Source organism: Eretmochelys imbricata, chromosome 3 (genome assembly GCF_965152235.1).
Source record: "Eretmochelys imbricata isolate rEreImb1 chromosome 3, rEreImb1.hap1, whole genome shotgun sequence".
NCBI lineage: Eukaryota > Metazoa > Chordata > Testudines > Cheloniidae > Eretmochelys > Eretmochelys imbricata.
In genome coordinates this window covers 41,095,421-41,112,586 of record NC_135574.1, presented here as the reverse complement: position 1 = coordinate 41,112,586, position 17,166 = coordinate 41,095,421, and the positions used below count along the sequence as shown (strand labels likewise).

Below are 17,166 nucleotides of genomic sequence, written 5' to 3'. Positions count from 1 at the left end.
AGGGATGTACCTCAGGTGACTAGCCCCACCTACTGCTCGCCCTGCCAAAGCTACGCTCTATTTTTAGTATGATCGCTCAGAGCTACAGTGGGTAAGTCTCCTTGAGCCAGAATTTACACTTCCAGTTCAAAGTGTAGACATACCCCCAGAGGAGGGAAGCTATTTGAGCTTATATGTACATACAGGTTTCTTCAGTTGTATGTAAACATGCAAAAGACATATTTATATTAATATAAATATGAGTGGTTTGTGACACAATCCGGCTTCTGTGCAATTTGTAACTTGAAGATAAGGTCTACACATTTGCTAGAGACTACTACTTTGAAATTTGACAATTGACCATTTCCGGCTATGTCTCTCTAATCTAGTTCTGCCTCATATGCGTTACACCAGTTTAGGATACGTCTACACTGCAAGTGAAGATGTGATTGCAACTCAGCTAGGTATAACCGTGCTAGCTTTAATCTGGTTAGCATGGCTAAAACTATAGAAGTGAAGACACAGTGGCATGGACTTCAGCATGGACTGTACATGCCTGCCCATGATATTGAATACATACACCCATTCCCTAGCCTGTGCCAAAGCCTATACTGCCACGTCTTCACTGCTATTTTCAGCCGGGCTAGTAGATTAAAGCTAAGGCAGATATGCTTATTCCAGCTGCAATCACACAGCTGAATGCAGTGCAGAGAGACCTTTGAATGTCTTTAGATTCAGTGGGCCAAAATCAAGGTAATGTGTAACGTGGTCAGTGGGTGTAAGTTACATATCATGTTGGTTTAACTTGTACTTTGAGGGAGGCCAGAAAAAGGTGCAGATTACACCAGCTCCTAATGATTCGCCTTTGAATAAGGCCCTAAGATTCAATATCAGTGAGCAAACTATCAATTTTATTGAATGCATCTATTCTGGTTGGACATCTGAACAAAACTAAATTTCCTAAGTGATAGTCCAAGGTATATGGGATCTTGTATAAAAATTATGGTGGATTCTTGGTGTCTACAGAGGCTGGGGAGTGGTTTCTTCATCAGTTATCCTAATATTCTGGTCAAGAATGTGTTTCCTAAACTTTGAAAAGGTCAGATGAAATGCATACAGTTTATCTTCAATAGCATGAGATGGGAATGCAGAATTAGGTCTGTCCCAAGATAATGATAGTTTGTGTGAAGGTAAAACTGCCCTGAATCTTTATCATGTTCTTGAGTGTTAATATTTGCACTGGGACCTTTACACTGGCAGATACGTACATTTAAAATGCACATGTTCATCCGTCTGGCTAGCATAGATTGTGCCACAGGAGTGCAGAGTGAAATAACATTTTTGCCTGAATTGGCATTCATTTCAACCCATGTCAAAAACAGAATGGAGACTGTAGTAACCACGCATTTGGTTAAAGACACCCACTTTCGGTATGAATTCAGTTGTCCTGAGTCTCTCCTATGCTGAGGACCTTTTCCATTGCCTGGGCATAAAAGGCTGTAGATGATCCCCAGGGGATACCCTCTGGTAGAGATGGTCAAAGTTTTGCTAACTTTCAAAATGTGGACAATGGAGATGGGAGGGCCCAAAAAATTTTTCCTGACTCCCCCACACACACGCACACACACACACACGCTTTATTTTAATCAGTTCTTCCTCTAGTATGGAGCTGGGGAAACGGATGGTTCTCCAGTCAGCGCAGACCCAGCATAAGATTTTGACACCTGCTTCCTAGTATAGGTGGCATGGCAGGGGTGGCTGAGGGTCGGAGGGGCCATAGCTGGGGTGCACAGTGTTTCAGTTTTGCTGTGCTAGTAGAACAGCTTTATCCATGCTCCCAGTTTAGGAGGCATGTCAGTGCTGTGCTGGGGGAGGGTGTGAGAAGGGGTGTGGCTGGAGTGCATAACAGCCCCTATGGTGTTTGCAGTCCCCTCTATAGCCTCCTCCACTAACTGCCTCCCTCATGAAGGAAGATTTTTGTCAGAAACGCTACCAAATTGAACTCATGAAGTTTCATAGTCCTTCTGTCCTTCTTTCACTGCAGGAGTAGCCACAACACATGGTCCTTGGTCAGTCATTTTGTCTTTTACCTCACTCCATATTTCTTAGCTCTTGCAGCTCAGCTTGTATGTGCTAGGATGGGAACTCCTAGGATGGGCCATTTCCAGCAGTTAACAGGAACGTCCGAGGAGCAGTGAGGGGTGGGGGAAATAAACATAGGGAAATAGTTTTACTTTGTGTAATGACACATCCACTCCCAGTCTCTATTCAAGCCTAAGTTAATTGTATCCAGTTTGCAAATTAATTCCATTCCAATTCAGCAATCTCTCGTTGGAGCCTGTTTTTGAAGTCTTTTTGTTCTAATATTGCGACCTGTAGGTCTGAAATCGAGTGACCAGAGAGACTGAAGTGTTCTCCTACTGGTTTATGAATGTTATAATTCTTGACATCTGATTTGTGTCCATTTATTCTTTTACGTAGTTTGACCAATGGAAGCCACTATGGATGTAGAAGCCCTCTACACCAACATTCCACACAAAGATGGACTACAAGCCGTCAGGAACAGTATCCCCGATAATGTCACGGCAAACCTGGTGGCTGAACTTTGTGACTTTATCCTCACCCATAACTATTGCACATTTGAGGACAATGTATACCTTCAAATCAGCGGCACTGCTATGGGTACCCACATGGCACCACAGTATGCCAACATTTTTATGGCTGACTTAGAACAACGCTTCCTCAGCTCTCGTCCCCTAATGCCCCTACTCTACTTGCGCTACATTGATGACATCTTCATCATCTGGACCCATGGAAAAGAAGCCCTTGAGGAATTCCACCATGATTTCAACAATTTCCATCCCCACATCAACCTCAGCCTGGACCAGTCCACACAAGAGACCCACTTCCTGGACACTACGGTGCTAATAAGTGATGGTCACATAAACACCACCCTATACCGGAAACCTACTGACCGCTATTCCTACCTACATGCCTCCAGCTTTCACCCAGACCACACCACACGATCCATCGTCTACAGTCAAGCTCTACAATACAACCGCATTTGCTCCAACCCCTCAGACAGAGACAAACACCTACAAGATCTCTATCAAGCATTCTTACAACTACAATACCCACCTGCTGAAATGAAGAAACAGATTGACCGAGCCAGAAGAGTACCCAGAAGTCACCTACTACAGGACAGGCCCAACAAAGATAATAACAGAACGCCACTAGCCACCACCTTCAGCCCCCAACTAAAACCTCTCCAAGGCATCATCAAGGATCTACAGCCTATCCTGAAGGACAACCCATCACTCTCACAAATCTTGGGAGACAGGCCAGTCGTTGCCTACAGACAGCCCCCCAACCTGAAGCAAATACTCACCAGCAACCACACACCACACAACAGAACCACTAACCCAGGAACCTATCCTTGCAACAAAGCCCGTTGCCAACTGTGTCCACATATCTATTCAGGGGACACCATCATAGGGCCTAATCACATCAGCCACACTATCAGAGGCTCGTTCACCTGCACATCTACCAATGTGATCTATGCCATCATGTGCCAGCAATGCCCCTCTGCCATGTACATTGGTCAAACTGGACAGTCTCTACGTAAAAGAATAAATGGACACAAATCAGATGTCAAGAATTATAACATTCATAAACCAGTCGGAGAACACTTCAATCTCTCTGGTCACTCGATTTCAGACCTACAGGTCGCAATATTAGAACAAAAAGACTTCAAAAACAGACTCCAACGAGAGACTGCTGAATTGGAATTAATTTGCAAACTGGATACAATTAACTTAGACTTGAATAGAGACTGGGAGTGGATGTGTCATTACACAAAGTAAAACTATTTCCCCATGTTTATTTCCCCCACCCCCCACTGCTCCTCGGACGTTCCTGTTAACTGCTGGAAATGGCCCACCTTGATTATCACTACAAAAATTTTTCTCCCCCCACACCCCCACTCTCCTGCTGGTAATAGCTCATCTTAAGTGATCACTCTCCTTACAGTGTGTATGATAACACCCATTTTTTCATGTTCTGTGTGTATATAAATCTCCTCACTGTATTTTCCACTGAATGCATCCGATGAAGTGAGCTGTACCTCACGAAAGCTTATGCTCAAATAAATTGGTTAGTCTCTTAGGTGCCACTAGTATTCCTTTTCTTTTTGTAGTCTTGACAAAAGCATCCATGCTGGAAGAAATCTTTTGACCTAGTCACAAACATTGCGGTGTCTAAATTAACTGTAAACAGTCAGAGGAGAGACTAGATGTTACTGTGGACAATAACAAAAACCACTGATCAATAGAAGTAAAGATGCAACAGCAGTAAAAAAGAATGTATAAGGAATGGGATAGAAATAATACAGAAAATATAGTCTGCCATTATATAAATCAGTGGTACACCTGCATCTGGAATACTGTGTTCATCCTAGCTCAAATGAATAGAACAGAAACAGAGCCTGTTTAGAGCCAGGAGAAAAGAATCATCAGAGGCCAGGAAAGGCTTCCATACGAAGAAATATTGAAAAGATTGGCCTTCTGTCTTAAATAAGGAAGCCCATCTAGGGGGGAATAAAGACATAAAATTAGTGACTAGTATAGGGAAATGATCCTATTTCTTCTATTGCAAGAACAAGGGGACATTCAATGAAAGAAAAAAGCAGAAGTTTAAAGAGTGAAAAGAAAATACTTTACAATGACCATGGGAACACATTGCTATGTGATATCACTGAAGCTTAATCAGATGAACACAAGAATAGGACATTTATACTGGTAATTGAGAACATCCACACTTACATTAGATCGGTTACAGAAATAGAAGGGATATAAACCTGTATGCTCCAAGGCATACTGCAGTTTCTAATTGGTTTGGGTAAAGAAGAAATTTCCCCTAAAGGTAGGCTATTCCATAGCTGTCCCCTAAACCATTTCATAGAATCATAGAATATCAGGGATCGAAGGGACCTCAGGAGGTCATCTAGTCCAACCCCCTGCTCAAAGCAGGACCAATCCCCAACTAAATCATCCCAGCCAGGGCTTTGTCAAGCCTGACCTTAAAAATATCTAAGGAAGGAGATTCCACCACCTCCCTAGGTAACACATTCCAGTGTTTCACCACCCTCCTAGTGAAAAAGTTTTTCCTAATATCCAACCTAAACCTCCCCCACTGCAACTTGAGACCATTACTCCTTGTTCTGTCATCAGCTCCCACTGAGAACAGTCTAGATCCATCCTCTTTGGAACCCCCTTTCAGGTAGTTGAAAGCAGCTATCAAATCCCCCCTCATTCTTCTCTTCCGCAGACTAAACAATCCCAGTTCCCTCAGCCTCTCCTCATAACTCATGTGTTCCAGACCCCTAATCAGTTTTGTTGCCCTCCCCTGGACATTTTCCAATTTTTCCACATCCTTCTTGTAGTGTGAGGCCCAAAACTGGACACAGTACTCCAGATGAGTCCTCATCAATGTTAAATAGAGGGGAACGATCACATCCCTCGATCTGCTAGCAATGCCCCTATGTATACATCCCAAAATGCCATTGGCCTTCTTGACAACAAGGGCACACTGTTGACTCATATCCAGCTTCTCGTCCACTGTAACCCCTAGGTCCTTTTCTGCAGAACTGCTGCCGAACCATTCGGTCCCTAGTCTGTAGCGGTGCATGGGGTTCTTCCGTCCTAAGTGCAGGACTCCACACTTGTCCTTGTTGAACCTCATCAGATTTCTTTTGGCCCAATCCTCTAATTTGTCTAGGTCCCTCTGTATCCTATCCCTACCCTCCAGCGTATCTACCTCTCTTCCCAGTTTATTGCACCTTCTTCTGAAACATCTGCTATTGCCCGCTGTCAGAGACAGGATACTGGACTAGAGGGACCAGTGGCCTGATGCAGTATGGCAATTCCTATGTTTCTGAGAATTGTGAAATGGGATTTGGGGAAGTGCACAAGTCAGAATTACAATGCAAACATCAACACCATTTGTCGTTACTACTCAAGACAGAGCTTGAACTCAGGTCCCCAATGGTGAAAGGCTAGCATAAGACCCCTCCAAGCAGCCAGAAATCAACAGTATATGAAAAGGGTTGTGTCATGTGAATCCAGAAGATATGGTAAATTGACCAAAGGATGTCTTAAAAATCTGAGACGGAGCTATGAAGGTGATCTGGGTTACTGTACAGGTTGTGAGTCCTCTGAGATAAATGGGCAGATGAAAGTTTCCAGTTACAATTTTAAAATGAGGTGATGCTCTGTTTTTGGCATCTCAAGAATTTTTCTATTTGGGGACAAGAAACACCCAGTATATTCATAGGAATAAATGTCACACTTGCATCATAAGTAAAAGTTCACTAAATAAGCTTCGGAGAAGTGCTAAGAAGACAGCCAAGAAATTCCAAAGCCATTTTAAAACTGTCCACAGCTCAGATGACATGTAGCTCAGGACTTTGGTATGGACATCTGAGAAGAGTACAGAAGTGGCTAGGTAAATGATCTTAGCTGTTCTATATCCAAAAAATAATATAAGCACATTTCAGATAGTTGGATCATCCATTTTAAGGACTACACCACATCTTTTTTTTCTCCTTCCAAATACAAGAAATAGGCAGGATTTTTTTTGTATTAAAAAGATATAGCTAGTAATATCAAAGTGGGCTTTTATTTCTTGCATGTCTAAGGCCCTACTTAACTTGCGATATTGCAGAAACTGCGTATTCTGCAATATTAGACTTCCACTGAATTTTGACAGCGGGAGCCCCCACTCTGAGCCTCGGGTGGCCAACAGCAGAAAATAGCAGAAAAGTAATAATGGACTTTTATTACCACATATAACAAGGTCCATTATTACTTTTCCACAATTTTCCATGGCATGTCCGTACCTCAGCCGCAATTTTATGACAATCATCTCACTATTCAAGAAGGGCTTTGTGCATGTCATATTTCTATCATTTTCATACAGTCCACAAACCAGTTTCACATGAAAGAAAGCGGTAATAAAGTGGCTTAGTGGAGTTTAGAAATATTAGTTCAAGACAATGTATGCCTCGGAGTTAGAATCAGTCATGAAGCTGCCCCAATTAGACAGGATCGTTTTGGCAAACAACTGTTAAACAAGGAAAAGGTGAATAATTCAGGAAGAAGTTGGGAAGCTTCACTTGGAAAAGAATGTATTGGCAGAGAATAGGAAAGATGAAGTGAGTGTATGGGTGCCAGGGGTTAGCTGTTTGGATAAGTGTGGGTGTGTCTGGGTGAGTATGGATGGGCATAGGTTCCAGTGGGTGGTGGCTAGGCAAGGGGGAATGCCAGAGGGTGTGGGAGCCTTTGTGGGTGCCAGTCAATGACTCTGTTGGTGTGTCTGGGTGAGTGTGAGTAGGTATGGATGCCTATGGGGGAGTGGGTGGCTATCTAGGCGAGTGTGGGTGCCTGGTAGGGAGGAGAGGGGGGAAATATTTGGGGAGGGGATCAGCAACAAGCACCCTCCCAGCCAGGCGTCAACACATCCACCCATATTCCCCTGGACATCCATCCACTGGCACAACAAAAGACACTCACAAAACTACTCCACTCGCCCCCATGCTACTCACAGGCAACCATACCCACATTCATGCACACAGCCACCTGCTGGCACCAACAAAGGCACCCAGGTACCATCACACTCACCCGAGGTGCCACCCACTGGGACTCAGTCACCCAAACATCACCCACTAGCAACCACTCTCACTCTCCCAAATAGCAATGGAAGAGTTTTTCCATTCTCACTTCTGGACAGGCTGTCTCTCACCAGCCTTTCCTGACACCCAAAGGGCCAGGACAGATGGTATGGGTCAGCCATGATCTGAGCCCTTAAAGGGTGCGGGAAGTGGCCAGCAAACTGAATTCTGAAGATGTGGGAGGAGGCTAATAGTTTCCTCCCTCATCCAAGAAGGGGAGTAAAGAATAAAGATAAGTGGGGCAGAGCCCAGTGGCTATTGTGGAAGTCTCCTAGACAGGAATAAATTTCTCCACTATCCACTGGAGCCAAAGGAAGGAGGTTAGGGATTAGCTATCCCTTTCCACAGAAGCCAAAGATTTGGGGACAGGGCTTCCTGCTTCAAGCAGAAGGAATGGTGCACTACTGTTCCTCTACTTCTGGCTGGCCTAGCTCAGGGCTATGGCTGACAGCTGGAGACAGGATGAGTGAGTGAATATGTGGCCAGCCAAATATCACACACAAATATTTGAACTGTTTGAATGTAGCCTGCGGTCAGATTTTTGGTAAATTAGTAAGGACAGATGAAAATATTTAGACCCTTATTTTTCTGTCTTGACACCATTGTTCCATCCACACTGTTGTTGCTTTTGGTTTTTTTTAAACTTGTACCAAGTCATATATTATATGTGAAATACAGTATTGCAACCCTGTGTCCTAGCTGAGGTTTAGTGTGGGTTGGTTTTGAGTGCTGACACCTGTTACGACATTTGTTTTTCTTTCATGCCATGACTTTTAAATTGTCTTCAAGACATAATGGTTTAAAATAGATAAATATAGATTTTCAGAACTTAAAACCTTTTAAAGAAACCATTGGACTCTCCCATTCCCAACCACAGAAAAATAAATATATAAGGTAAGCAAAACATGACAACCTGCTAACAGAGCCAAATACCGTCCGTTGAATTTTCTAGCCATGACTAGCTAAACTTTTCTAAGCTTCAAGCTCTGAACAAAGAGTTGCTGCCATGATGGAATAGACTATTAAAGAAGAACAAACTGTGCCACTCTAGCTGCCAGAATGATGAGATTAAAATATTATAATGAGGGTTTTTTTAAATTGATCCTTTTTTTTTCTGTTCACTTACCTCTAGATTTGTTTTTTTCTTGCTGACAGTTTGGGTGCTATGATAGAAATCCCTAGCTTTTCATTACACTGACCCCATATCCAGACTACTTGGGAAGTATCTTGCCACCTAAACCAAAGTAACAGCTAAGCAGAAGTTAAGTGTGCTGTATTTTGTGACTCTTTTGTAATACATTATAGAAATTTTCAGATGTATTTGCAGGAAATTATTTCAGTTAAAAGTCATAATCTAAATAATCTAAATAACATTCTGTTATTCATCAGAATAATATACCTGTGTATCTCCAGCATATGCACTCCATATTTGCTTTCAATGCTGTACTTTCCCGGTTCACTTGCAGGCGAAATCAATTCCTCATTTTTATACCTAACAATCAAGAAAAAAATAAATAAACCACAGTAAAAGTTATAGATTATTCCATCAGGATGTCATGTATTAATAACTGAGCTCTCTCTGTATACATGAACAGATACAGAGAGCCTGACCATGACCTGCCCATACATGGTCATGCAATGGAATGAAAGGAAGTAGTTATCGTTTGGGCAGGGGTGTGCATGTGAAGCTACACACCCACCCTGAGCAGGTGAGTGGGGAGGGGATAGAGATGGGGAGGGGAGGGGAGGGGAGGGGAGGGGATAGAAAGTGTGTTGAACTCCCCAGCCCACTAGCCGTCAGAGCTAACTGGCATAAACAGAAGTAAGCTGCACCCTCATTAGCTCTATAAGTCACTTCACATAAAAAGGGTGAGCAGCAGGGACAGAATTGTGACTGAGACAATTCTCCCCCGGGCTTCCCCTAGGACAGAATTTGCCACCCCTTTCTCAGGCCTGAACCTTACAGTTCAGTCTAGCCCAGTCTAGAAATCTTACAGCTATCTCTCTGTGTATGCATAGATAATATATGAGGTTAGGTACCATAATGTTATTTTTTATTCACGTGAGCGAAGGTTGGCCACATAACTCAGAAGTAGTGAAAGCCCCAGACAGGGTGTGTGGTCATTACTGCCACATGCAAATAAAAAAAAATGCCTTGCACAGTATGGAAGGGAGGTGATGGGGCGGGCAAGGGTTACAGGGTGGGCTGAGTGCAGAAAAACTATGGTCCTAATTTTGTTCTCACAACAGTCTGATATCTTCATCAGAGTGACTTCTGATTTACACTACTGTGAATGAGGTCAGAATCGGGCCCAATTAGTACACTCTGCTCTCAGATCCACAGAGTAGCAATTTTGGGTACCTAGCAAAGAGGACAGAGGTGGCTTCATGCCACTTATGTGCCCCTCCTCAGTCCGCGCAGTCAAACTGATCCCTTGCATGAGTTAGAACAACTTGCACTGCTAGATAATGGTCCCCTAAGGGCTGCTGTACTGGCCAGGACCACCTGAGAGCATGATGCTCTAATTTTGCCCTTCCCACTCTGGCATGCTTTCAGCCCACCATGGCACACACACACACACACGATGCTGGTGAAGGAGTGCCAGGAGGGGTTGACATATATCTGGCTATTCCAAGCCTAGACCTGCTCATGATTCATCTGTTCTAGGGGAATCCTCAGCTGCTGACTGAAATTACTTTGAGTACCCTTTGCACTGTTGGAGTGGTGCAAAAGAAACTTAAGGGGAGCTGAGAATCAGACTCCATATTTCTAGCTCAGTCAGTGGTAGGGGATGTTAGACATAGGGGAATAAATATTTTATCAGCTACATTTCCAATTTTTAAAATATGTGCCTGAGTTTCTTTCAAGTGCTGAAAATGGCTATGTCATCCAGGATATCGTCTTTATCATTTTAAATCCACCAGTTAACCTGACTCTTCCTTTCAATAAGGATTTCTAGAGACAGAGAAAGAGATCCCAACTTCCTTCTGTTGACAAAAAGGTCTAAAAATCTGTTTTGAATTGTAGCCTAAGAATAACACGATTCTCAGATTTTTGTGGAAATTTGCCTCTTATTGTGGTTTCTGATTCTTGACAAGACCCCTGATAACTTACCCCAGCTAGAACACTTTTGATGATAAATTTCAAAGGCCAAATTCTCCTGCCAGTTGTATCGTTTTAATCCCATTAGTGAGGTTGCACCATGTAACTGACAGAAGAATGCACTCCCATCTCATCAAGCATAGGCATTCTCTCTCAATGTCCAATGTTTAACGACTAGATATTTTCATATATTCATTTGCAAATTTAACACCATTAATTTGGGCTTGAATAGGGACTGGGAGTGGCTGGCTCATTACAAAAGCAGTTTTGCCTCTCCTGGAATTGACACCTCCTCATCTGTTATTGGGAGTGGACTACATCCACCCTGATCGAATTGGCCCTGTCAGCACTGGTTCTCCACTTGTGAGGTAACTCCCTTCTCTTCATGTGTCAGTATATTTATGTCTGCATCTGTAATTTTCACTCCATGCATCTGAAGAAGTGTGGTTTTTACCCACGAAAGCTTACGCTCAAATAAATCTGTTAGTCTTTAAGGTGCCACCGGACTCCTTGTTGTTTTTGTGGATACAGACTAACACAGCTACCCCCTGATACTAGATATTATTGTCTTGTTATAAAACATTTAGCAAAACTCAGTGTATTTTACCACTTGCTAGGTTATTATCAATTAAATTAATGACCATTTTTGCAGTTAGCATTCTGAAATATATATTTACTTGATACACTACAAAAAGTTTGTCCTTTAACTGCAGTATCCACAGCTACTATCCACATATCTATGAGAATTATGAAGGGTTTTTAATATGACCATTATGTACATGACACTGAATAGTTCTGTCAGAGCTACCAAATGGAAAACAAGCTTAACACCAGTTTTAGAGGACTGGAAAGGCCAAACTCTTACCATTGTACAACAGGGGTAGGAAATCCTTGTACAGTGAAGTAAAGCCTCACAGACATTTTTTCCCAAACAGTATGAGACCTCAGTCGTACCAAAATTTCAGGAGCTCGACTTATACTTTCTTCAATGGTGTATCTTTCCAAGGCCATTTGTTCTTCTACCTATTGCACAGGATAGAAATAAAAAGCAGAGAGAAGGGGCATCATGTAGCACCAGTGTCAGAGATTTAGTCTGAAAGCTATATTCAAATATTAACAGATGAAACCCGCTGTTGGGCTCTGTGAAGCACAGTTCTAAACTGCAGTTGAGTTTACAGTTCTGCTTGGAAAGGAAATTAAATTGTTCTGGTACAGTACCATCCTTTGTATGGTAACTCTATCCAGCTGTTCTCTTGCAAGGAGCCTGGCTGAACGAAGCTCTTCTTCCACATCAGCCAAATTGGCAGCAAACCGGATCCTCTTCTCTTCACTTATATCAGACTTTTGCTCATGAGTCCTGTATGGTAAGAGAAAACTATTTAGGATTAGCCCAGCGTCAAGGTTTTACTATTGTCACTGATACACAGCAGGCAGATGAGGGCTTGGAAGTCCTATTAGCAGCATTACACAGATACAGATTCGATCATGTGAACCATTTCCCGATCTCAAAACAAACATCTTAAAAACTGCAAATGAATGAGCCTTCTGTTTGCTTTCTCTTCCCTGTGAGCATATGAGGCCAGATCTTCAGTGGGAATTAACTGAAGTCAGGGGAACTCTGCCGATTTACCCCAGCTGAGGAGGTGGCCCAGGGATTCTGCAAATAGAGTTAAGTTATAAGAACAAAATCTACAGAAATCAAATACCAAATTTCCTAAGACTATCCAGGCTCTTTCCTTCCTTTCTCTACCCTTTTGTGGTTTGTGTATTATTGGTTTCCCCTCTCTCAGTTTCTGTTTGTTCTTATTTGTATCATTATCTATACCCCATATTTTGTAGAAGACAAAAACCACCAACATGTAACTCTAAGAACTGGAGATCAAATCCTGGGCCACTACCCTGTTCAAATACCAAGGGGGGAAAAAGCAGCAGTATCCTCCCCTCAGGCAGTGAAGCACACAGTAGAGGCTGCCTCACCCCCGTGGCAGAAGCGGTTTCTGCAGGCTCCCTGCACAGATCCTCTGCCCTATCATCTGCTGCTGTGTAAGGACCTCATGCAGAATGAGTCCACACACCATGCAGGGAATGTGTACCAGCATCTAGGCCAAGAGACCCTTTAAAACCATAATAGCTCAGGCTGGATTAGTGAATTAGGGAGGTACACCAGTGGCTGGAGACATTTTGCCCGTATAAACCAAGAGTGAGCATAATGCCGCCAGGTCATGAGGAGTAATGTGCTCAACAGTGGCCCTTATGCACCTTTGTAAAAAGGTGTAGCATGAACTACCCCCCGCCCGGCAGTCCTTCAGACACAGGGAGGAGGGCCATGTTCACATTCCCACTTCACGCCTAAGATACAAGTGTTCTGAACCATATTCTCCTCTGAAGGAGTGTGAGCAGGAGGGGCAAACCTAGCATAACCTGTCAGGAATAGCTGTAAGAATGTCCCTACTGTGGAACCGGGGTGTTGGCACCCCAGGTCAGGAGAAGGCTTGTCATTCTGCACCCCTCTCTTCTCCTTCCCCCCCACCTCCCCCTTGATAATGCTGATCTCAGAAAAGGGTGTTGGGAGAAACCACCAGTAGAGAGTAAGGCTCCTGAAGCAGCCAGGCCTCCATGGAGAATAATGGGGAGTGGTGGTGAGCAATGTGGAGGCACTGGTTCTCAGTAGGTTTCCCAAGACTCCTCATTATCTTAGATCATCAACATGTTTAGGAAGAGGAGCCCCTTCCTCTTTGTTGATGGTTATGGTCCAGGAAGCAATCCACACGTGCTTGCCTTGCCAATGGGCTGATTCAAGGGAAATTCCAACAAGGTGAACTTCACAAAGCGTATGACATAATGTGCCCCTTCCATGACTTTCACGACAGAAAATAAGAACTTAGGACCCAATCCACCACCCATGAAAAAACTCCTCAACAGCCCTAGGGCTCACTTCTGGTTTATGTCTTATGTTCCTAAAGCTCATGCTTCAGGGTTTCAGCCAGCCACCAGCAGGGATCCAATGTATTCTAGGAGCGTTTCACAAACACACACACACCTCCTTCCCTTGAACCATCAAGAATGGCCATGGCAGGAGATGGAACATTGTTGGGAGAGAGCCAGAGATCTGAGGCAGCCTCAAGCAATATCTCTCTCAGGTGCTTGGCTGGCTGGTTCTAGCTCACATGCTCATCACCCTATGTGAGGTCAGACTGGCAGTGAACTTAGAAGTTTTTTACCTTCCTCTGTAGTTTGGGGAGTGTGTCACTTCCTGGGATTATCTGAGTATATCTCACTTAGTCATTTCCCTGCCAATGCAGGGACCTTGAGCACTGGTGTACCTATGTCCCTCCTATTCTCTGCCTGTGGCACGTAAAAGTCTAATCTCCTGTGGGTTGTAATACTTTGGTCTCATTTCAGTTGTTCTTAGCGTGTGGGTGCTGGGTGGTGTTTGTGGTCTGTGATACAAAGAAGGTCATACGAGATGATCCAGTGGTCCCTTCTGACCTTCAGCTCTATGACTCCCATTTACTTCAATGAATATTGAATCCAGCCCTTATTTGTGTGGTTGTTAAAGCTATTTCTTTGTATAATTTCTTCATAATGTGAGCTCCAGGATTATTCTGCCTTGTATTGTTCAGCATGTGCTGTATCTCTTTAAATAATGAAATAGGTTAAAAATTCAAAACAGATTAAGATTTTTTTCTAAACTGCACCCTGCTTCCAGGGCACATCTCTCTTGATGATGGCAAAACTGGCATCAAAGGGATAGCTTGTAATCCTTCACATTATCTTCAAAGGAAAAAGAAGAATGCATTCCACTATCTATAGCCTTCATAACAGACATTGGCTGAGTCTTTGGTGTATTTACTGTGGAGTACGTCAGGGCATATACAGCCACTCAAATTGATGAAATGGAATATAGTTGTCAGCACATTTATTATAGGACTTCATATCAATGCTGTAACTGAGGCAAGTTATCCTCTTGATAAATAGGGTGTTAGGGAGATGACTCTAATACAATTAAGCTGTCCTCAACACGTAATCTTAGTATTCAGTAAGGGCACAGTATATTTTCTCTTATTTTTAAAGTGCCAGATTCAGTGTAGATTTCAATTTCTTCTTGTTTTAAGTCTGTTTTCACAGCCAACTTGGAGTAGAACCCTGGACTGAAGGTCTAAGAAATATAAAATGTAAGAGACACACAGCCCTTTGGTATTCTAGCCATGAGACATTAATGAAGAACCTAGTGTCATAGAAGGCTCCCACCTTGTTGACAGCTCTGTCAGTGAACCTACTTTGCCACCTTGCTATCTTTCAGAGGTTCCTGGGTAGCTTTTTGTCAACAGTCATGAAAACGTGTGACTGCCTTATTACTGAACTGCAAATTTAGTGCTGTGTCTTACAATAAACTTTCATGGTGAATTCCTGGTTCCACTGAGGACAGTGGAAATTTTGACCTTGACTTCAACAATGCCAGGAATTTTCCCTTAGAGTATACTGACAAAAAAAAGTGTCTGTTCCATGGCATTTGACCCAACAAAGTGATTTAAAGGTGCCAATGCAAGTTTACCTTTTCCTGTATTCTTGTGACTCTTCTTCGGCTGAGGTGTGCAACCTCCTGGCACAGAGCCTACATGTAGTTCTTTCTGTACTGGCAGAGGACTTAAAAGAAGCTGCCTGTCTAGAAGCGACCCTTCCAAACAAAAAGAAATTACTGTAAAATGGCTATACGGATAAAGCATGGAATTACAAAGTTCAAAGAAATTATATTCAAGCAGCTGAATGGAACTGTGCGGTGTTGTGTGAGAAACTTACACTTTAAGCTACACATGGGGTCTCACACACTGAAGTTGGGTTACATTCACTCCCATGCATCCTTAGTATCTAATGCCTAGTAGTGTTATCATCTCAGTGGAGGCTGTCAGCCCTTTTATGTAATTTAATACAGTGTCTTTATTCACTGTGCCCATCCCAAACTCTGACCATATTGCACAATTTTATAAAAACAATTTCAGTAAAATATCAGGGCCAATAAGCCCTCCTATGAAACATCCAACAGAGAGCATAGGCCTCCTACAGTATCTTCCCACCTCTAAACAACTCCCAACCCCACTTTTCTAACCCTTCATGCTAGTCTTGTGGCATGTTCTGAAGGCCACCAAATGGCCTTAATTACCAGGGAATCAAATGTATTCCACGAGCATGTACCCCTCACAGTGAACATTCTTACAGTAGCCCCCCTTCCATTTATAGCAGGTGGAGCCAATCAACTCAAGCATCTCAGATGATCTGAAGTGCTGCAGTAACACCCTGGGAGAAAGGTGATCTCAGGTAGCCCTGGCAACAGAACTTGAGGCATATGGTTCCTTGAACCCATGGGTAAGAAAAGGCATTTTGAACATGGGAGAAATTGTAACTTGGTATAAAAGGGGAAATAAGAATCCCAAGGACCACAACCTGGAATAGCCCATAATGCATGAGGCCCCCTTCAAGGCAGAGAACATCTTCAAGGAACAGATTTGGCAGGAAGAATTTTAAAAACAAAAACACAGCACCCATGCTTAGATATATGCTATAGCAATGGTCATCCCTAAAATCAAAGAGAGTTTTTACGAGTCATTACTTTGCTTTCCGGAAGGAGTTTCCAACCTGGAAGTAATGAACAGCTATCAGGGAGCCATGACCATTCCATATTGCTAAATAGAAGAGGGTCCCAGCTAGATAGCAGGGAGATCATGGGACAGAGGATTCACAGTATGAAAAAGGTTGAGAACCATTGCTCTCCATACGTCTGAAATTCAGAACAAAGTCACTTTTTTTTCTTTTACAAAATTCTACATTTTGAAATGGATTCCTCTGCAACAAAAGCTCCTCTACACTGATGGGAAATGTGTGATACTTACTTTCTTGCTGCATATTCTTGGAGCAAGTATCTTGTCTGAATGTTGCGGTAGGACTGATCAAAGTGTTTATGCCTTCTCTGGTAAAATGGAGCTCTCTTCGATGACATGCTGCAATTTCCTCCAGGCCCCAACTCCTACAAAATAAGTAGTGGCAGTCATATTTAGCCAAGGCTTTCAACCCATTATGATGCTTTCCTGAGAACCTTACAATACTGTTATTTGCTGAAGTATTTGTGATTTTACTATGGCCTGAGCAATTCCATTTTATGAATGACAAAGTCATATCTGATTAATATAGCCACCTCAGGCTGTGATCTCACTAACTAAAGGCATGTCTACACTACCAGTCAGATCTACGGGCAGCGATCCATCCAGCGGGGGTCAATTTATCGTGTCTAGTATAGATGCGATAAATCGACCGCTGGTCACTCTAGCATCGACTCTGGTACTCCACCTCAGTGAGAAGCACA

General features: G+C 43.0%; 1 protein-coding gene across 1 annotated transcript in view; it reads right to left on the bottom strand.

The window, feature by feature from the left end:
• The window catches only part of MYOM2 (myomesin 2), a 98,301-nt gene extending 81,498 nt beyond the window's left edge, over positions 1–16,803 (bottom strand). The window contains exons 1-5 of the mRNA XM_077811571.1: positions 16,697–16,803; positions 15,364–15,486; positions 12,027–12,165; positions 11,674–11,831; positions 9,105–9,197 (exon numbers count right to left, since the gene is read on the bottom strand). Of these exons, the coding sequence (XP_077667697.1) occupies positions 9,105–9,197; positions 11,674–11,831; positions 12,027–12,165; positions 15,364–15,486; positions 16,697–16,803 (620 nt within the window). The remainder of the gene's footprint in view (positions 1–9,104; positions 9,198–11,673; positions 11,832–12,026; positions 12,166–15,363; positions 15,487–16,696) is intronic.
• Between the last annotated feature and the right edge of the window lie 363 nt (positions 16,804–17,166).